General features: G+C 39.4%; 1 protein-coding gene across 1 annotated transcript in view; it reads left to right on the top strand.

The window, feature by feature from the left end:
* The window catches only part of LOC123767225 (ionotropic receptor 21a-like), a 277,510-nt gene that overhangs the window by 239,752 nt on the left and 14,307 nt on the right, over positions 1-23,451 (top strand). Inside the window, exon 10 of the mRNA XM_069304699.1 lies at positions 9,887-10,073. Within this exon, the coding sequence (XP_069160800.1) occupies positions 9,887-10,073 (187 nt within the window). The remainder of the gene's footprint in view (positions 1-9,886; positions 10,074-23,451) is intronic.

The raw sequence follows: 23,451 nt of genomic DNA, 5'->3' as shown, positions 1-23,451 counted from the left end.
TCAGGATGGTTGTTCATATCGGGAAGGTCTACTCACAGCATTTATTTGCACTGTTGGGCCCTGGGACCTCTGCTGATGGGAACCATATGAGGATGAGCCTGCTGACCCGTGAATAGCAACAACATTATGCTGAAATGTCTGAGCCCTATCAATGGCTTTTTCCATGGAAGAAATATTAGCGTTGGAAATATATTCTGCTAAACGCTTATCAAGCAAACCCTGGCCAAATTACATGATTGCCATCTGCTCTTCTTCTCCCCTTTCCAGATGTTTATAAGCTCGATGAGCCAAATGCTGGACTCTATCAGTTCATTCTAGAATTTCCTCACCATGCTCCTGTGGGCCTGAGAAAATTTCATTATCGCTACATCCAAAACCTCCCTGTTCCCAAATCGCTTGCCAAGTTCATGCATCATGCGAGTATAATCAATTGATGGTTCCCGGTCTAGTATCCGGTTGTAAATATCACTGGCTTTGCATTTAAGACACCAACCCATGTTTGTTTAGGAATTAGTGCCACTCCTATCTTTTTCCACTGCATACGATGTGAAACGGCTTTAGAACAGAGTCCAATCAGATTTACCATCATAATCGAGTTCCCGAGGTGGTGGACGGAACGAATTACTCCGTCGGCCATGGCTGGTCCACCGTCGCGGAGAAGTGGAGTCATCAGAATCAGAATCCTGAGAGCTATCCGACAACCTTCGAACTGGACGACGTGTGGAATGAGACGACCCTTTAGTTGAAATAAGTCCGTCTCAGAAAACGGGAACTATGCAACTAGGTAACACGAGGAGGGTACATATGTCTGACCTGACTGCGTGCAGCTGCACCTCCAGAAGCAGCAGAGACATTCCTATCGATTGATGGTGAGATTGAACGTCTCCTAACATTTGGTTCTACTATTGTGTTAGAGCTCGACCCCTGAGAGAGCGGGTCTGTGTCAAAAGATATGGCATTCAACAAGGGAGTTGTAATCTTAAGGTGAGAGATATGGTGGATGTTGTCTGCCGTGATTGTACGTGTGTGTGTCTAAATTTTACAATTCGGTTGGCCAGTGTGTATGACACTCCTGGTAGTTCTATAAGTTCACCAGCAGATGCCGAGTTAATGCGTATGCGGGGCATCTTGCAGTAATGAAAAGCTAAACCTCAAATATTTTTGGACAGAGTGTACGTTCACAGCCAGATTAATCACCCACAAAATAAAAAGAAGACACGCCAGGGCATAGACCTTAATTCTAGGAATGGTCAAGCCCAGTATTCCACATCCAAGAATGTAAGTAATGGATGCGAGTGACGCTTAGGAAATATCCAGCATGTTTGAGGTAACCATTCACTGTGCCAGTTAAAAAAATGGAGAAAAAACAGGGTGGCCCCAATACTTAGGATGACCTGACCCTAATGTAACTCCTCCCCCCCCCCCTCCCGGAATAGTTGAAACTTAGATCGCGCTTAATATGGCCCTGAACACTCACTATGACTGGATAATCGTAAGTTCGTACGCTTAACTTGATCATGTACTTAAATCTAGGATCATGCACTTAAATCTATGATTATGCACTTAAATCTATGGTAATGCACTTAAATTTAGGGTATGTAAACATATATTGCACTCTTACAAGGACACGTTAGGTAAGAACACATCACATATTTTTAAGTATTTTCACTGATCACTTGTAGGAATGTCACATGAAGTTGTTTCCCTAAAAAGTGGACATTTGCAAACCACAATGTTTCAAGTTTTAATAATTCAGTATTTCAATTGTATATTCCTTTGTGTCAATCCTTAACACTTAAGATATATCAGTATATTTCACATATATGTTTCAGGTAAATGTATCTAGCTTCACTTAAAACTACGTTTATGCACTCATATCTATATTTATCAATGAATATATAGTTCAAAGTTCATGCACCTATTAAATAAACAACATATGTATTTCAGGTGAATAGAGAAACTCAATGGTGCACCCAGCGTAGAAATATGGTTTCCTGTACTCAGTTCTACGTATACCAGCACTAGTTTTCTTGACACATATGTCTCCCTAGAGTTATATATATATATATATATATATATATATATATATATATATATATATATATATATATATATATATATATAAGGAAAGCTCGTGCAGCCAGGTTCGGGGTGCACCGCTCCTGTGCCAGGTAAGTCCAATACAGGCTCACCATAGCCCGTGCTACTTGCCCGCTCCTGTGCCAGGTAAGTTACGGGCTCACCATAGCCCGTGCTACTTGGAACTTGTTCCGAGTAGCTGAATCTATAACAACAACAACAACAACGTGCAGGCAATGTATAATACAGCACAGTGAGGTGCAACAAACACTTTTGTATAGCTGAAGCCACTGGGTCCTCCACGACCGTGAGTAAACAATATCACTGAGCCCGGATACGCTCGTGAACGGCGGGGGCTGAATCCGTGAGTTGGTAACCCCCTCTCCTCTTCTTACTAAAACAACAAAAATTGCCGAAAACTTGAAATTCTGATGTATAATATCGAGAAACATAGCAAATGCAAAGAAAACTCAAGGTACAACCTTAGTGGTAGGTGGGAACGCTAACTGGTGGGGCGGACGCCAACTGGTGGAGCAGACGCCAACTGGTGGGGCGGACGCCAACTGGTGGGGCGGACGCCAACAAGTGGGGCGGGCCGACAGCATGTAGGAACAAGTATGGCCGCGGCGTGGCTTGGTGATGGCGTCGTCTCGAGAACAATGAATATTCACCAAAATTCACAAAAAATTGAGAAAATTGTCAAAAATGGAGAAAATTGATACTGCAAAAAGGGCAACACTTCTGGGAAATGAATCTGACGTCGAGAAACTTGCTGGATGAATGGGAGCCGTAGAACACTCTTGATTCAGGAGCCGAAATATGACGATGTATATACAATCACAGAAAAATGCAAAAAATGGGGAATAAAGCACATATACTGAAATCAGGAACCACAATATCTCAGAAACGCAGCTGAAAAGCATAAAGCAAGTTCTAGTGCAACCGACGACAGTAAATGTTATTGTAATATTGAACACGAAGTCTCAATCAAATTCAGCAGGATAATGATGCATACACCGTGGCGAGGTCCTCTTGATCACTGTGTAGGCCGATTACTCACTGCACCAGTGTGGAGGCGGTCGCCTATGGGGTATGGGACGACCGACCACGTGGTAATCAACATGCACATATTTGTATGTAAATATATGGAAGACAGTTGCTCACCTTGAGCTGGAGTCTTCTCGGGTCGGGCTGAAGCAATACGACGGCTTCTCAGGGGCGAGGATGGACGAGGTCCAATGGTAGCTGGCCAATACGGGGTGCTGGATGACCACTGTCCAGGAGGCGTCACTAACAGGTATATTTTCGGTCTGGTGTGGTCCTTCTTTGCCCCTCTGCCTCCTCTGGGCATGCGTGTGGGTGGTGCGCAGCCGCACAGTGTAGGATTGTTGTCCACCACTCAGGAGCACCTAGCATAAGGTATATTCCCTCTGGCAGGCACTTTGAATGTGGTTCCCTCCACAATATCTTAGAAATATTATTAACACATAAAATAAGTACAAGAATAACCTAATATCGTTCCCTAGAATGAATCTAAGCCTATGGGGGTGGAGGAGGGAAGTTAATTAGCAGCAATAACGTTGCTGAAGTTGATCAACTAGCACCGGGAGTCCTTCTAGTATGCAAATGGCCAGAAACTGTTGCCGGTGACTCCCTCTTTCCCTCAAGTACTTGATGGCACGTCGCTAAATACCTCGTCTTGCCTTCCTTCCACTGCATTCTTGGCCATTTGCTGTTGTATCATCGCTTGGACCAATAAAAAGTTGCACCTACCCCTTTTTCTGGGCAACTGGATATAAAAGATAGACAGTAGGAAGTAACACAATGGATTTGGCACTCTCTCATCATGCAAATTTCCCTCCAGGGGTTGATCAACCTGCCGACGACTGCAGGTAAGCAGCGTGTGAATGGGAATCCCAGGTCCTCTCTGCCATGCTGAGTCATTGCAGACTATGTTGCTCTTCCTCCTAGCTAACACTTCCCAAAGTCATTGGTATCTAGTGATTTTAAACATAGTCTATCACACAACATGAATGTCACTACACCCTGTCAATGCCAAACTCAATTTGGCTGTTACAGGGTCAAGGTATTACACAGACTCGCTACCACAAAATTCACCACTAAGAAATGCAGATTAAATGTTTTGCTACGCACTGCACTGTCCTTAACTGGCAAATAATGTCACGGATCGCTCATGTTACGATCACTTCACTTCACTGTTCCTTCTATACGACCTCTTCCGGGCGTGACTGTTGTAGATATTTCAGCAGTAGTAGGATTTTGAGAAGTTCTGCAAAACTCTCCGAACTGAATGGTTCTGCACAGCCACACTCGGGACTCAAAAAAGGGCCTAGCCAACATCAGGCTACAAGTCAATTTCTGGAACCCTTGATTAATGGACGTAATACACTTACCAAAGGTTCACATAAGTCTCTCCTTGCCTCTTCCCATGGATCCTCGACTCTACAATGTGAAATGTCTGCGAATTTCTGTACAAATTCGGCCTGTTTTACCCACTACTATTAAATACCATACGAGAAGCCCTTGACAATCATCCTTACAAGAAAATCCTGAATAAAACATTTTGTATTCAGTATCATTTTTATTACATATATATGCAATTAACGATCATGAAACACTGATCATTTGTAATATTCTTGTAATATTCGTAATATTCAAATATTCATATTTGTAATATTGTATTAGAGTAGGGACCCATAGCCTAGGAGAAGAAAATAAAGAGTTCTCAGAGAAGACCTTGCGGATCCTTACTGAACACTTTGATATATATATATATCAAAGTGTTTTGATATATATATATGATATATATATATATATATATATATATATATATATATATATATATATATATATATACATATATATATATATATATATATATATATATATATATATATATATATATATATATATATATATATATTATATATATATATATGTTGTACCTAGTAGCCAGAACGTCGTACTCGGCCTACTATGAAGACCCTATTTGCCTAATAGGCCAAGTTTTTCTGAATTTATATATTTTTCTATTTTTTTTCCTATGAAATGAAAAATCTGTCCATTTCATTACGTATGAGTTAATTTTTTTAAATTTGAGTTAAAACTAACTGAGATATATGACCAAACCTAACCAACCCTACCTAACCTAACCTAACGTATCTTAACCTAACCTAAACTAACATAACTAAGTCAATTATTTATGTTCCTAATATAATATAATAATAATATTTCCAACGAACTAATTGGAAACAATTTATTCAAAATATGAAAAATTACTCGGCCTATTAGGCAAATCGGGCCCTGCATAGAAGGCCGAGAAGTGCGTTCTGGCTACTAGGTACGACATATATATATATATATATATATATATATATATATATATATATATATATATATATATATATATATATGTCGTACCTAATAGCCAGAACGCACTTCTCAGCCTACTATGCAAGGCCCGATTTGCCTAATAAGCCAAGTTTTCATGAATTAATTGTTTTTCGTCTACCTAACCTACCTAACCTAACCAAACCTAACTTTTTCGGCTACCTTACCTAACCTAACCTATAAAGATAGGTTAGGTTAGGTTAGGTAGGGTTGGTTAGGTTCGGTCATATATCTACGTTAATTTTAACTCCAATAAAAAAAAATTGACCTCATACATAATGAAATGGGTACCTTTATCATTTCATAAGAAAAAATTAGAGAAAATATATTAATTCAGGGAAACTTGGCTTATTAGGCAAATCGGGCCTTGCATAGTAGGCTGAGAAGTGAGTTCTGGCTACTAGGTACGACATATATATATATATATATATATATATATATATATATATATATATATGTATATATACATATATATATATATATATATATATATATATATATATATATATATATATATATATATGTATATATACATATATATATATATATATATATATATATATATATATATATATATATATATATATATATATATATATATATGTCGTACCTAATAGCCAGAACTCACTTCTTGGCCTACTATGCAAGGCCTGATTTGCCTAATAAGCCAAGTTTTCATGAATTAATGTTTTTTCGACTACCTAACCTACCTAACCTTACCTAACCTAACTTTTTCTGTTACCTAACCCAACCTAACCTATAAAGATAGGTTAGGTTAGGTTAGGTAGGGTTGGTTAGGTTCGGTCATATATCTACGTTAATTTTAACTCTAATAAAAAAAATTGACCTCATACATAATGAAAAGGGTAGCTTTATCATTTCATAAGAAAAAAATTAGAGAAAATATATTAATTCAGAAAAACTTGGCTTATTAGGCAAATCGGGCCTTGCATAGTAGGCTGAGAAGTGAGTTCTGGCTACTAGGTACGACATATATATATATATATATATATATATATATATATATATATATATATATATATATATATATATATATATATATATATATATATATATATATATGTCGTACCTAGTAGCCAGAACGCACTTCTCAGCCTACTATGCAAGGCCCGATTTGCCTAATAAGCCAAGTTTTCATGAATTAATTGTTTTTCGACTACCTAACCTACCTAACCTAACCTAACCTAACTTTTTCGGCTACCTAACCTAACCTAACCTATAAAGATAGGTTAGGTTAGGTTAGGTAGGGTTGGTTAGGTTCGGTCATATATCTACGTTAATTTTAACTCCAATAAAAAAAATTGACCTCATACAGAATGAAATGGGTAGCTTTATCATTTCATAAGAAAAAATTTAGAGAAAATATAATAATTCATGAAAATTTGGCTTGTTAGGCAAATCGGGCCTCCTCTAATAGGAGGAGGTCCTGTTAGGTCTCCTCTAATACTATTTATATATTGTTTTATCCTACCACCCCCTTTCTGTTGTGTTTTGTTGTTATTTATGTCGTATTAAAAGGTTTCAAAATTTACATTAGTTAATGCAATAAGTGTTTAAAGTTTATGGCTCTAGAAGCTCCTGTGCTTCTGGACAGGAACCAAGGATGCTGCAGGCGTTTTCCGTCTGGATCACCACACTGAGGCACTGAAGCAAGAAACTGGCAGGTCTTGGGTCTCTGGTGACGTCAATGAGCCTGGAACCCAATTCTTTGAGAAATCCCAAGGCGCTCCTACCCCAGGGGCAATGCGTCTCAGACTCTATGGGAGCAAATGTGTATTGAACTTCCAGTCGCCTGTACTTTATTGATTTTGCTGTATTCCTGTGGTTGGCCGCCCCACCTTCTTGATCAGCACCAGAGCGTATGTATGTGTCAGCGAGGGTAGACACACATGTACCACACCAGCTGTCTGCCCCTCTACCAAGGGTACATGGTGATGCCATCTGGGCGAAGTGCAGGGTCATCCTGATTTTGATCCACTAGGATGCAGGGTTTTCTCTCTGCTGGGCACTGAGCTGAGAGAAGGCTCCTCTTGATGATGTAATTCTCTTCGTTATGTCTTGCATGCTAGCCCTTGGAGCTTCCACAGTGCAACCCATGCAGTTCACATTGGTCTGCTTTCAACTTGTTGCAATTACACTTGTATTCAGTGTGAATTTGGGCACCGAGGCGGAGAACCAATGCTACACGAAGATATTCTGGCTCTAGACACGTGCCTGTTGCTGTCATGGGTACTGTCAGAAGAAAGTTGTCTGCATGGGGTGGCAGGCACTGTTCTAAGGCGGGATTTCTCCTTATTTGATGATGCAGTGCTAAGCATGGCATCAGTTTTTTTTTCTCTAGTGGGTGGTCCCAGCTGGACTATTTGTGTTCTTTGTTGGCTCTATGATGGGTGCTGGGGCTGCAAGAGCATCCCACTGATTTAAACCTTCAGTGAAAGCAGGATCGTGTATCCCTGCTGAATCACTCAGGGGTTCTGGTAAGATATCTCTTATAATGTCATACGATACATGGGGGAAGGAAAGGAAGGTATCTAAGATACTGTGCACACACCAAGATCACCGAGTCTTACAGGGAAAGTTGCTTTCTCCCATTGAGAGTTGTCCAATGGTTCAGGACTTTCTCTTGCATGGACCTCAGAAAGGGTGTAATTCTCATTTAATTTAGTGCGTGGGCCCCTTGTGTTAAATAATCTGTCTTTATCCACCCTATCAATTCCTTTGAGAATCATGTATGTGGTGATCATGTTTCCCCTAACTCTGCTGTCTTAGAGCAACGTGAGGTTCATTAACTGTAGTCTCTCCTCATGGCACATGCCCCTCAGTTCAGGCACTTGATTGGTGGCAAACCTCTGAACCTTCTCTGATTTAGTTTTATGCTTGACGAGATATGGAATACATGCTGGAGCTGCATACTTCAGGATTGGTCTGACATATGTGGTATACAAAATTCTGAATGATTCCGTACACAAGTTCCTAAAGGCCGTTCTTATGTTGGCCAACCTGGCATATGCCGCTGATGTTATCCTCTTGATATGGGTTTCAGGGAACAGGTCTGGCGTGATATCAACCCCCCAGGTCTTTCTCTCTGATGCTTGAAGAATTTCATCAGGCCAAATGATATCTTGTATCTCGCCTCCTGCTCCCTACACCTATCTTCATTACATTACATTTGTTTGGGATAAAATCTATCAACCATTTGTTGGACAATTTCTTGAATTTTTTCAGGTCTTCTCGAAGCCGCAAGCTGTCCTCCTCTGTTTTAATCCTTCTCATAATTTTGGCATCATCAGCAAACATTGAGAGAAATGAGTCTTAACCCTCTGGAAGATCATTTAGGAATATAAGAAACAGGATGAATCTGTGTATAGAGCCGTGTGGGACTCCACTAATGACTTTACACCAATCTGAAGTCTCACCCCTCACTGTAACTCACTGCTTTCTATTGTTTAGGTACTCCCTATATCCACTGGATCACCTTACCAGTTACTCTTGCCTGTTTCTCTAGCTTATGCACCAACCTCTTATGGGATACTGTGTCAAAGGCTTTCCGACAGTCCAACAAAATGCAGTCTGTTCATCCTTCTCATTCTTGCTTAATTTTTGTCACCTGATCGTATAATTTTAATAAACCTGTGAGGCAAGATTTAACATCACTGAACCCATGTTGGTGGTTTGTCACGAAGTCCCTTCTCTCCAGATGTGCTACTAGGTTTTTCTCACGATCTTCTTCATCACCTTGCATGGTATACAAGTTAAGGATACTGACCTGTAGTTCAGTGCTTCTTGTCTATCACCCTTTTTGTATATTGGGACAAAATCAGGCGTCTTCCATAGTTCTGGTAAGTCTCCCGTCTTAATGAACATGCCGGAATGGACACACTATGGCCAATTAAACCCCACATTTGAAATTTCATAGGAGTCGTTGGTTATTGCAATAAGAGCCGATACTACTTTAGGAGAGTCTTGTGGTTCAACCCTGATTCCCTTATGAAATTCTCCATACAGTCATAATTCATAATGGAATGTTGGGTGAAGCTAACAACAATCGACTGGCCTCCAACCTCTGACAGACAGACATTCTCTTTTACAGGTATAGAAAGAGTACTCCTCGAGTTTGTATTTTACATGTGTGGAGCCGTGGGAGGGGAAGGAGCTCCTTGTGTACATTTTAGTGTAAATAAAGTCTATGAACTGCATGGATATAATCTCATCTAAAAGGCACATTAATTTGCAAAGCTACCTTTAGGAAAGCAGCCAGAGAGAGTGAGGAGCATAGAATATCTTTTTTTGCCTTAAAGCTACGATGTAACCCAATTCAAACATTGTTCATTACTTTCATACGTTTATAAGGAACTACTATAATGTCACTGTCCAGACAGGCCTTCCTGAACGGCCGACTTTACCTGATGCAGGCGATCGCCGACCACTACACGAGGGTGGACGGCCGTACTTTACTGTACATTGGACGAGAGAGTGTTTTATCAAGCAGGGGAGCGTGGCCCATACCTCACGATGCTCCTTACAAACCTCAACTGGATAGAATAATGATGTTTATTATCGAGGTGAGATCAATTGCAGCGTTGACTATGCTTATTGCAGCAAGACTTATATGTAAACAACTTGAACCAACATTCTGGTGATTTTCCGGTTCGAGTCACTCCATTGCCTCAAATGATTTTCTCACTGATACATCACGCCATTGTGATTTGAAAGTGGATCATAAGAGTGTACATACCATTATATGTAGGTCAGAGTGTGGGTGGATCGACTGTAAAATCCTGGATGGGTTCCATTTAGGAGCCTCCAGAACCTTCCAGTGAATTCAGTAGTGTTCCAGGTTGGTTTCCTTGTGTCCCATCATGGCCAAGTCGGTTTTGGCAGGTGTCTGTTAATCACCAGAACGCTGGTTAAAATTACTCCATTGCCCTATAATGCTTTTCTCATACATATACATATATCAGAAAACTTTTAACCCCAGAAACATTCGAACCTAGTCAGCCAGGGCCTCCATGTCCCTTGGCATGTCCAGTATAATAACCGCTCTGCTACACACTAAACAGAAGTACTGGAAATTCGTCAGATTTTTAATCCCAACACTCGTGACTTTATTGGGCACAGATATTTTATCAAATCACTTCAATATGTTTAGGATACATGAGAATCAATTGTGTGTACAATTGATGCTCAACCCCATCCCTCCGATTTTTCCTTCTCTCAGAAAATATGTCTCTTTTTCCTGCCTCTTCATCACCCCATATCCACCTCCCCCCACCCACCCTCCCCCCCCCCCCCCCACACCCTTTTCGCCTCTCTCCCCTTCACACCCCCGTTTCTTTATCTCAATCCTACAATATTACTGACAGCAAATAAGAGCAAGTGTTACTAAGTCTTTATAATATTAAATGGCATTCACTGCAGAATATAATAGTTCCGCCTTTCGAATTTGTCAGTTTTGCCTTTATTCTTCCATCCGAGGGTGAAGTGAAGGTTCTAAACATAATTTACAGGTTTTACTGGATTATGGCTTTAGTTTAAATAGAAGGTAATATCTGTTAATTTCCGGAGATCAGTGAATAATGGTTGTGTATATTTCTATAGAGATATAAAAAAAATTATATTCGTACATACTTTTTCAAAACATTTTTGTAAATATGCTGACGGGCAGTGCCCAAAACAGTCGTGGGTGTCCGAATATGACCCTGGCACCCAGTTCCCTTTTGAATTCTGGCAACCACGACCAGCCTATTCTCAGCCCTTGCCCAAGACCATTCTCTATGCCAATTTGGGTGAACTTTGCCCTAAACGTCTGGCCTCCAACTTTGGACTGACAGACATGCTCTGTTATAGGATTGATATCACTTATGAACTCAAGGAACAGACCTGCTCTTGGGACTAGCTTCAGCAAGATTGACGGAGGTCTGGGGTTCAGAATGGACATAGGCTGATCGGAGTCGCCAGAATTCCAAAAATAACAACATGCCACGGCCACATTCAGATCCCCACGATAATTTTTGGCTCTGCCTGCCAGGTACACAGCTAAATATTTTCAAAGTAAAAACAAATTCTTATAATAATATACACTATTATTCAGTAATCTCGGGAATATAAACAGAAATTTCCTGCTGTCTATAATTTGTCCGAACTTGTATAAAACAAACGATACTGCCACAGATTCAAAGCTTTCTCAAGGCAATCTCCTTTAACCAAGTAAACGGGTAACTAATTTGTTAGTATTTCACACCATTAAGCCTCTCTCACTGGCGACTAACCACACGTTAGACAATAATATTGTGTTATATGTAAGAGAGTGAGAGACAGAGATAGAAACAGAGAGGCATAGTTGCACTCATAGAAAAACAGACAGATACTGACAAAGACAGTATTGTGGATGGCTTCATCCACAATACCCAAACAAATCCAGCCAACTTGCCTAACATAACCTAGCCTAACATATTCTACGCCTCGGATTTTACTAAACCAAACCTTAGGACCATAATGTATATGCATATATATATAAGACCATCTTATAAGAGAGTTTTGTTGGAAATTTTACTCAATATATCAACATTATCATCTAAGAAATTATTATTTCTATATTATATCAGAATCACATCAAATTCATTATAACCTACATTTCGATCCTACTTGACAATGTCATCATAATCACGTACGCCATTGGGCCCATAGACGCCTATGTAACTTAGAGCATGAATTCTCAAGAATCTAGAAGTTTCGAGAAGAATATCTTAATTAAAAACATGAAACATCAATTGACTTCCAGTAATGGAGAATACAAATCTGTTACCAGGAATCAATTAGTACTGCGGGTACTTCCAATAATCTTTAAATCCTATATTTAATTTTATTATAATCCTATATTATCTAAATATTATTTCTAGACAATAAAATTTCATTGTAGGCTACACTCGCTCAGAGAGCATGGTGGCGGTGGGTGGGCATGAGCATGGTGGCGATGGGTGGGCATGAGCATGGTGGCGGTGGGTGGGCATGAGCATGGTGGCGGTGGGTGGGCATGAGCATGGTGGCGGTGGGTGGGCATGAGCATGGTGGCGATGGGTGGGCATGAGCATGGTGGCGGTGGGTGGGCATGAGCATGGTGGCGGTGGGTGGGCATGAGCATGGTGGCGGTGGGTGGGCATGAGCATTGTGGGTGAACGTTCCAAAACGTTCTGGCCAGACCACCCTGAGACCAGAACGTTTGGTTTATAAAGTGAAAGCACATGCTGGAGTTAAAGACCTTTATCATATGATTTACACCACACAAAGTAATCTTATATTACCAGTCATAGCTCTCTATATATTGGGGGAGTTCCTGGACTATATATATATATATATATATATATATATATATATATATATATATATATATATATATATACATATATATATATATATATATATATATTATACATATATATATATATATATATATATATATATATATATATATATATATATATATATATATATATATATATATATATATATATATATATATATATATATATATATATATATATATATATATATATATATATATATATATGCAATTGACGATCACAAAACACTGATCATTTTATGCGGAAAATCCACAGAGAAATATGAAATGAGGTGAACGTTTCGGCTTGTTAAAGCCTTTGTCAACACCAGACTGACTAAGGAGAAGGGAGAAGGGGGAGGATATATAGGCCGACACCTGACCAACCCATCCCAAGGGAAAGAATTAACCAAAAACAGGTATAGCTTAGCTTAGAATGGTCAAAGAGGATTAAGCGGTCAGAGAATAAGGATGAAAGATTAAAGAAAAGCCTCATGAACACACAATATATGAATATACAATTATAATGAGACATTGTAAGCCTCTCTATCAGAGTTGTTTCGTAAACTGTTGTGCAATATTATAACTTAAAAATGGATCAAGTTTGTACATACCAGTACTAACATTAAGAAGATTTGGACACTGACTGATTAGAGCAGACTCAATCAAATTCCGTTCCACGAAATCCCCACAAATGGTAATGCTTTTTGCCCCATTCCAGTTAATATTGTGATCGCATAAACTCGTATGTAGATACAATGCATTAGACGTTTGGGCAGTTCTAATACTATAAGCATGTTGTGACAACCGCAATTGTAAGGACTTTCCTGTTTGTCCAAGGTACACAGAATCACAATCATTGCAGGGAATCGAATACACACAACCTGCTGTATCAGGGGAGTTTTTTATTAAATTGGATTTGATCGTACTATTAGTGAACACCAAATTTATATTAAGTTTCTTAAAAATCAGAGACAATTTTTCAAGTCCACTCGCATAAGGTACCACCAATGAGTTAATAATTTTTGGTTTCGCCTTAGGGACGTGATTATAAAACGTACGCTTGGCTTGTACAAACGAGAAATCCAAAAACCTCTTAGGATATTGTAAACTCTTCCCAATTTCATATATTTTAGCAATCTCTTCATCAAAAAACTCAGCGCTGCAAACCCTCAAAGCTCGTAGAAATATTCCTGAAAATACTGCCTGTTTAACTTTACTATGATGATTCGAATAAAAATGAACATACGACCCCACGTTGGTAGGTTTCCTATACACATTAAATTTGAACTTTCTAGTGACTCTATGAATCATAATGTCCAAAAACGGAAGAGTACCATTCTCCTCAGTCTCACAAGTGAATTTTATTGAAGGTACCAAAGAATTGAGTTCATTAAGAAAAACTATCTAGTCTTTGTTGCATGGCCATAAGCACAAAATATCATCAACATACCTAAACCAAACTACATTAGCCGGGATAATCCTGGATAAGATTTTTGTTTCAAAGAATTCCATATACAAATTGCTTAAAACTGGGGACAGGGGATTGCCCATCGCCATACCAAATGTTTGTTTGAAAAATTTTCCATTAAAACTAAAATAATTGTCTTTTATACACAATTTGATAAGTTCCAATACTTTATTGGTTTGCAAGCTCAAATTATATTTCGGCAGTTCCTCACGTAGAAATTCTAACAGATCATCAACAGGAACTTTATTTATTATTATTAACATCTTTATTGACAAAATTAATTACAATTTTGCCTAATCTGAGGATTTTGATAGTCTTATTAAATTGAGGTTAATGCTAGTATTCACTGTCACGCAGGACAGAGGGTCATACATAGACAATAGGTCTAAACTGTAGGCTGAAGCACATATATATCACGGTTACAATCAATGTTTTAATGTGTGGATATGTGAAAACAACTTTCTATTGTGCACTGCCACACAAGGGCAGGGATGGGTTCATAAGTGATGCAGCTTAGAGTATAAATAGAAATTGTTCTTCATTCTTTAAAATGGACAAGCAAATTTTGGGTAAATTGTTAGGATGTCGTCCAGAACACCTGAGTCAATAAAATAGTTACACAGTTGGTGGTACAATAGGCCAGGAGGTCTAAAGTCCTTTACGGTTTCACATTCATCAATATAGTGTTCTAGTGAATGCATTAAAGGTTTATCACAGAGTTTACAATCTGAATATTCTGGTAGTGGCTCAGCCTCACTAACCTGCCAGATGTGTCTATAGCCAAGGCGAATTCGCGCAATTACTACATCACATTGCCTGGTCCGGTTACTGTGCTGACCATACAAATACCTATTATTACAGAACTTGTCATAACTTTTAATACTGCAGCTTTCAGGTCTCTGTGCATTTTGTAGTTCTTCTAAATCTGAATTAATTTCTTTAATTTGTATGTTTCTAATAACTGCATTAGATAGTCCAAAGTCATAATCAATGTTTTCTTTCCTGCAAGCCTCATTGGCCAATTGATCTACAAAGTCATGTTTTTCAACTCCAACATGGGATGGGATCCACACAAATTTTATACAAGAATTATTATCATTGGCAAAAATTACATTCCATTTAATATTACAAGCTACTTCCGACATACATTGTGATGGGTTATTTAAGAACTGCAGAGCACTTTTAGAGTCACAGAAAATAACTCCACCACCATTGAGCTTAAGGTATTCAGTGGCTAGATAAATACCCAATAGCTCGGTCTGTGTCGTGCTTGCCCAGTTGTTCAATCTCTGTGTACTAGTCATGATCATTTCATTCCCTTTATACACTGCACATGCACAACCTGTTCTACCAGTGCCTAACTGCACAGAGCCATCAGTAAAGGCATAGGATTCAGTCGGTTTGAGAATTTGAAGATGACTGTCAATAGCTTCTAATGTTATACATCTCAAAATGTCAGTGTTTTACACTGACATTTGTTTTACACTGATGGGAGTATAATGCAGAGAGACCTCCACATCTTTCCAAGGGGGAATATAGTGAACAGTTTTATCAGGGTTAAGAGATACATTCAGTTTCTGAAGATTATAGGCACAACAACTGAGCCACACACTGTAGGGAGCTTTTTGCGGCGGATTGAGGGAACAGTCAGAATTGTTTAGAATGGATCTCAATTTAATTTGAGTAGAGCTGGGGGGACCATTATTTTTCAAAGTTTTGGCGCAAAACATAGTACTAAGTAGAACTATTCTTTCGTAAATGGAAGGTAAGTTTAGTTCCTTTCTCATGTTAACAATTCTGACAGTTCTAGGACAACCCAGGATGATGCGCATGGCATCATTCTGTACTACATCTAGGCCTTGTAATTGTTTAGGAGAAAAATTAAGAAGTTGCAAGGCATAATAATCAACAACAGATCGTATAAAGGCAATATAAAAACTACGAGCATATTTTATGTTAATGCCAAATCCTTTGCCAACAAGAGTTCTGAGAGGTTTAAGACGCTCAACAAGTTTTTTACGCAGGTTGCTGATGAGATTTGTATCATTAACCTCGACTCCAAGATATTTATAAGACTCACAAGTCTCCACGGGCACTCCATTAATAGTATAGTTATCATGAAGAGAATTGGGAATAAGAACCCTTGTTATATCAACAGAGATTATGAGGCCACATTCTACTACTTTCTTGGAGAATGCATCAAGTAACATTTGTAGCCTTGGTTTACTGTGTGCCATAATACAAATATCATCAGCATAACATATAACTGTTTCCGTAGGTTGTACAGGTATGTCATGGATAAGTTTGTGCATAAGTATATTGAAGAGCATAGGGCTTAGGACACCACCTTGAGGTGTGCCTAGTTCGAATGCATCTGTTCTTGTACTTTTAACTCCTTTAAATAGGACACTAGCACGCCTGTTGGATAGGTAGCTCTTTATCCAACTCAGAAGATTACCTTTGATTCCAAATTCAGCAAGTTGCTCTAATATTATTTCGCCATTCGCTACATCGAAAGCTGACTTTAGGTCAATAAAGGCTGCCTGTGTCCCATCCTGGGAGTTTACAAAATATTCAGCAAAGCATGTTTGTGTGCTACACTTGGGCATGAACCCATATAGGTTTGGGGCCAGTTTTTCTTTGACCTGAAACATGACACGATTGAGAACAATTCTCTCCAAGACTTTACACATGCAAGATGTAAGGGAAATGGGTCTGAATTTTTGAGAATTAGGTTTAGGAATTGGTATTATGAGACTTTGTGTCCAATTCTTTGGCAAGAGAGACTCATTGCAAGACCTTGGCAAGAGAGACCTTGTGAGAGACTCATTTGATAGAGGTCAAGCAGAGGGTGGCTAGGGACATCATTCAGTAAGCTCAAGATGTTATAAGTTATACCATCCTCACCAGGGGCAGTTTGCTTAGGTTTTCCTAATGCTGATGTTAATTCAAAGGGGGTTATAGGAAACTGATCCGTTAAATCTGGTGAGGAGCGTGCTATTTCAATATTAAAGTTTCTGTTAATGTTGGTATGTCTTAAATGCTGCTGTATATCTGGGGGTAATGAAGAAATTTGTGAGACACTAGACCATTGAGCTAGGAGAATGTCAGCATATTCTGCAAGAGTATGATGAAGCTGAACTGGGGCTGAAGGTTTGGTAATGTTTTTAATTTTGTTCCACATTTCTGATAATGTTGTAGTTCTATTGATACCTTGTAGGAATTGTTCCCAATATGTGTTCTTAACTTGACCCTTAAGCTCGCGAAAATCTCTGTTGGCATTAAGGAATGCAAGTAAATTGTCAGCTGTTTTGTCTCGTTTATAAGAGTCAGCAAGCTGAAGCACTTTAGCTCGCTCTGCAATAATAATAGGATCCTCTGTCCATGAGGAAGAACGAGTGTTCTTTTTTTTCCTTGATTTAACCCAGGTATCATAATAACTGGTAATGATACTAACAAGATCATTGTAAAAGTGGTCCACTGATACAGGTGTATACCCAGTGTACCACTTATGTACATAAGCCTTAAAGTGCTGTTTAAGATTGTCTGGAATGTTAATTTTAACGCTAGGATGAGGATTGGACTTAATATCCGCCACATTGTATTCACAATATATTGCAAAATGATCACTTACTAGTTCTGGGATGAGCTTAACGTTGACGTTGCTATCTACTAGGCTGTACCCAATCACATAATCCAGTCTAACCCCCAATAAATGGGTCTGTTTATCAGTATCATACACAGTAATATTATGATCATTAAGGTATTTCAAGAAGACCCTTCCATTATTGTTACACTGAACGTCACCAAGAGCAGTGTGACGAGCATTAAAGTCACCCATACATAACATAGCTGTGTTACCTGTAGGTTTCGGTAGCAGGTCTGCTTTAAGTACATTACATTGTCCATATATGTTATACAGTAGGAAATGGCTATTTGCAGTTTGCAATTTGAATTTTTGATAATGTATACTATCACTCCTATGATTTTTAATTAGTTTACAGATTAATCCACTCTTAATATACGTTAGTAAGCCAGTTCCAATACTGTTGTTGTATGCTATATACCCAGGTATCCTGGGTGGGACCTTCTTGATAGTTGTGGACGTATATGGTTCCTGTAAACAGATCACATCTACGTCTCTCATTTTAGCATACAAGATTACGTCATTTATCCGAAGATAAACACTTCGAATATTCCAAGAAAGAAACTTAATTGTTTTTGTTTGATGAGCCATGGTTAAGTGTCAAGGGAATTAAGGTAACATTTAAGTTCGTAAAACACTTGGAGAACATAAGTAATTTTGTTCCGTGTGTCCTGAGTACTTTTGTTTAGGAGGCGGTTAACCTGAGTAGGAGTTGGTGTTCTCCTAAAGTCTTTATTTTTAAGCAAATCAAGGGTGTCTTGACGATCTAGTTGGGGTGCCAGTGAGGGATCAATGACTACTCTAACACCATTCCCCATGGGGATTTGACACTCACGTTCCGTAGAGACAGGTGAAGTAGCCTCAGCAGCTGCAACATTACCACTCGCATCACTACTGGTGCTGGGAGAATTTACTTGATCACTATCGCTAGCATGATTCACTTCACTATCACCGGGCAGATTCATCACTAATGTTTGTATTTTAGCTTCCAATTCCATAATTTTATTTTTTAACCAGTTAATTTCTTCTGTATCTTTGCTTGTTTGCCTTAGCCCATCGAGGGTTGGAAACTGCTTACTAGAGGTGACATTAGGAGCTTCCAGCTGGGTGCCTCCTGCAGCTGGACCAGACGCCTCTGGCGTCCTGCTCATGGTAGAGAGGGCGGGGCGTCGAGGGCAGTCAGGATGCCAAACATCTACACCTTGACGCATACACCTGGGACACTTCCGGACCAGAGGAGAGGCTTCCTCCCCATCCTCAAGGGTAGGGGGGGTCCCTGTGAGGACACTCCCTTGTTTGGTGCTGTTCAGCACAGAGCCCACACACAGGGTCATGTTGACAGTACCTAGAGATATGATGAGTACCATGGCACTTATAACAAACAACAGGGGGGGATACCCAAGGTTTTATAGGACTTGATGGGATGAAATGTCCAAAAAAGGTGTAATGTTTAGGGGGAGGGTCACTGCCATTTCAAACAATGATGATCCTGTTGAGAGGTTGACCATCCTTATGTATCCGTCTTGCCTTGTAGACCCCGTCAAGGGTATAAGCTCTATCAAGAGGATACTCTTTGGGTAAACTGGTAACAATATATTCCTTAAGTTTTTTAGGTCGATTGATGATGTCTTCTCTGGTGAAAACAATATTAGCAATCTCACCTTTAACCAGTTGAGTGATGATATTTTCCTGCTTACGTGACACAAAGATGTAAGGGGATGTTGGTCTAGGTCGGACTATATCGAGGAGTGTTTTGGAGAACCTAGTAGAAAGTTGTTCGAACCATTTAAGTTTATCGTTGGTGGATGTTCCAGCTGGGAATGCCAGGCGCACATAGTCAGCGCGGGGAGCAATAGGAGGCTTGGGTGGGCGGGCCCCTGGCTGGGTGGGCCCACCACCGCCCACCTCCACCGTCTTCACACGGGTTCCGGTGTTTCTGTCATCATTGCCAATGTCCTCATCGCCATCAGCAGAGTCTGCAAGTTTAGACTTTCTTCTCGCATTCCGTGATTGTTGCAACTGCCACTCATTTCCGTTATCCAGATCAGCATCGGGTTCCATGTCATCGGGTGACTGCAACCCACTTCGAGCATCAACATATTCCTCGGCGGCGGGCTCAGGATCCATTGCTTGGAGATCACTTGGATTAGCAAGCACAACAGAAGATAGGGTGGTACTGAGCCCGGTTGCCATAACAACGGGCCAGGAGGCGCAGCACAGGGTAGCTGCCCAGGGCTCCACCACTCGCCCAGGCTAGGACACTGTCACCCACCTCATGTAAACACACCACCAGTCGCGCACACAAACCACGACCCTGGGAAGGAGGGCCCAAGGACTCTTTTACACACGAGGGGAGCGTGGGGCCAGGTACACCACAAGGCGGCCCAGTGCCGTCCCACTGTACCTCTGGGTAGACTCCAGATACCGCCTCACAAATAATGTCTGCATGAAGTTCTATACAATCCAGCTATCCACAACCTACAACAGTTGGTAGTAAAGGTGTCGCACACTTAGTACCGCTGCACCTGAACGATTGGGCACGCTAAAGGCTCAATGTTAGGACTAGGCCTGTGTTAAACCGGACGAGGGGCACATCCTGACCAGCCAGTCCCGAGGCTACGGGAGAACTCCACAAGATCAGTGACACTTTTAGACCCTCCATCTAGTCTAGCAGGAGTAGACGACTATTCAGGGACAAGGTTGAGGCGGTCATCTACTCGGTAATGCGTTAGTGAATAAAGAGGTCACATCGAAACTTATAAGTTTAAAATCAAAATTTAAATTCAGTGTGGATAGCTTATTAACTAAGTCCACATTGTTTGTCAAGTGTGAGTTGGAAATAGTACCAACTTATAGGGGACAAAACTTTGACTAACCACTTAGAGAGTTTATAAGCCGCCGAACCAATTGAACTAATAATCGGCCTTGCCGGATTATATGGCTTATGAGTTTTTATAAGACCATACATGTAAGGAAGAGAGGGAGATCGACTTGTTAGCCTAGATATCAACTCTTTATCGCCTTTACACACAGTTTTAAGAGTTTTGTTAAAATGTGCAATCACTTTTTCAGTAGGATCTCTGTTAACCAATAGATAAGTATCCCTGTCTTCCAAGAGTAACTCCATTTTTCGGACATAGTCATCTTTATTCATAATAACTACTGCATTTGACTTATCAGCCTTGGTAATATGTAATGAACTATCTTTTTTGAGATTTTTGAACGCATGAACAAATCGACTTGGACAATTAGGAACAGAATTGTTAAGTAAAACGCCATACATCATACCTTTGCACACATTAATATCTTCAACTGAGACATTGCTATACTTTTCAAGATTGCTGAAACCTTTGGCAATATCTACATAATTGACTGTTCCGTTAGATGTGGCAAAGCTCAGGCCATATCCTAATGCAGTAATCGTGTCATTATCAAGCTGTCTATCCGAGAGGTTTATAACAAAATCCCGGTTGGAGTGTTTATTCCAGTCACTTTGTTGAATAAGTTTCTTTAATTTGAAATCAAGCTTAGTACTCACCTTTCTGCAGGTAGATCTCAAAGTAGTATAACAGTAATCCATGCCAAGTAATAAAGCCAAGCGTACGTTTTATAATCACGTCCCTAAGGCGAAACCAAAAATTATTAACTCATTGGTGGTACCTTATGCGAGTGGACTTGAAAAATTGTCTCTGATTTTTAAGAAACTTAATATAAATTTGGTGTTCACTAATAGTACGATCAAATCCAATTTAATAAAAAACTCCCCTGATACAGCAGGTTGTGTGTATTCGATTCCCTGCAATGATTGTGATTCTGTGTACCTTGGACAAACAGGAAAGTCCTTACAATGGAGGTTGTCACAACATGCTAATAGTATTAGAACTGCCCAAACGTCTAATGCATTGTATCTACATACGAGTTTATGCGATCACAATATTAGCTGGAATGGGGCAAAAAGCATTACCAATTGTGGGGATTTCGTGGAACGGAATTTGATTGAGTCTGCTCTAATCAGTCAGTGTCCAAATCTTCTTAATGTTAGTACTGGTATGTACAAACTTGATCCATTTTTAAGTTATAATATTGCACAACAGTTTACGAAACAACTCTGATAGAGAGGCTTACAATGTCTCATTATAATTGTATATTCATATATTGTGTGTTCATGAGGCTTTTCTTTAATCTTTCATCCTTATTCTCTGACCGCTTAATCCTCTTTGACCATTCTAAGCTAAGCTATACCTGTTTTTGGTTAATTCTTTCCCTTGGGATGGGTTGGTCAGGTGTCGGCCTATATATCCTCCCCCTTCTCCCTTCTCCTTAGTCAGTCTGGTGTTGACAAAGGCTTTAACAAGCCGAAACGTTCACCTCATTTCATATTTCTCTGTGGATTTTCCGCATATATATATATATATATATATATATATATATATATATATATATATATATATATATATATATATATATATATATATATATATATATATATATATATATATATGCGGAAAAAAATCCGCATATATATATATATATATATATATATATATATATATATATATATATATATATATATATATATATATATGCAGTGACCACCATACAGTGTATGGTGGTCACTGTACTGTTGGACACAATACCGGCTTACTTGCATAGTTCTGGTAAATAAAACATGTAGATAGGTATATATAACATGTGTAAATAGTGTAATAAATACAATAACAGTATGGTGGGAGAAGCAATGTTGGCGAGTAAGATGTTGTGGTGAGGGAGGGCTGGCTGGGTGTGACAGCTCACACTAGCGGTGTTCTGGGTGTGTTGATGGTGAATGTATATAGTGTGTGACAGTGTATAGTCTGTAAATAGATTGTATATATACATAAATTAGAATGATACGTGGTAAATATGTGCAACATATGTGTACACAAGTGACATGCACGTAACACAATGTCCTCAGACAGTACGGATGTTTTGCTGCCATAATATAGTGTACGTGTTCATTATACATAGGATTAGCACGTAAAAACAAATAAAATGTATTTGTAACTGTGCGCAAAAAATTAACAAAAATATATTCACGGCAACTCGCGCGCCCCATCCCGGGCGCCCCACCGGCCCGGGAGCTTACTGCACGGGTGAACGGGGAATGATGACGTCACGCGCCAACTTACGGACCCCATAGCAGCCAAAGTAAGTACAAGTTCGAAATTTTTTTGACATACCCATACTGGGGGAAGGGTTTTTGACACTTTAAAAAACAAAAGAATTTTTTCAAGAGAATTTATTTCTTGCGCACTGGAGGGAGGGGGGGGGTTGTCATATTTATAGGCCGTGCAGTCAAAGGGTTAAAAATCAAATTTTCTGATCTAACCTTCATACTTTCACTAGGGATATTATACAATGATCTAATCATACATTGTTCTGTTATGAAAATTGTATACAGTGCTTCAGGATATACATCCCCACAACAGTTAACTAACTCCTGGG

This window comes from Procambarus clarkii, chromosome 53 (assembly GCF_040958095.1).
Source record: "Procambarus clarkii isolate CNS0578487 chromosome 53, FALCON_Pclarkii_2.0, whole genome shotgun sequence".
Lineage (NCBI taxonomy): Eukaryota > Metazoa > Arthropoda > Malacostraca > Decapoda > Cambaridae > Procambarus > Procambarus clarkii.
Note: the sequence above shows the minus strand (reverse complement) of the source record. Positions and strands in the feature narration are given on the sequence as shown.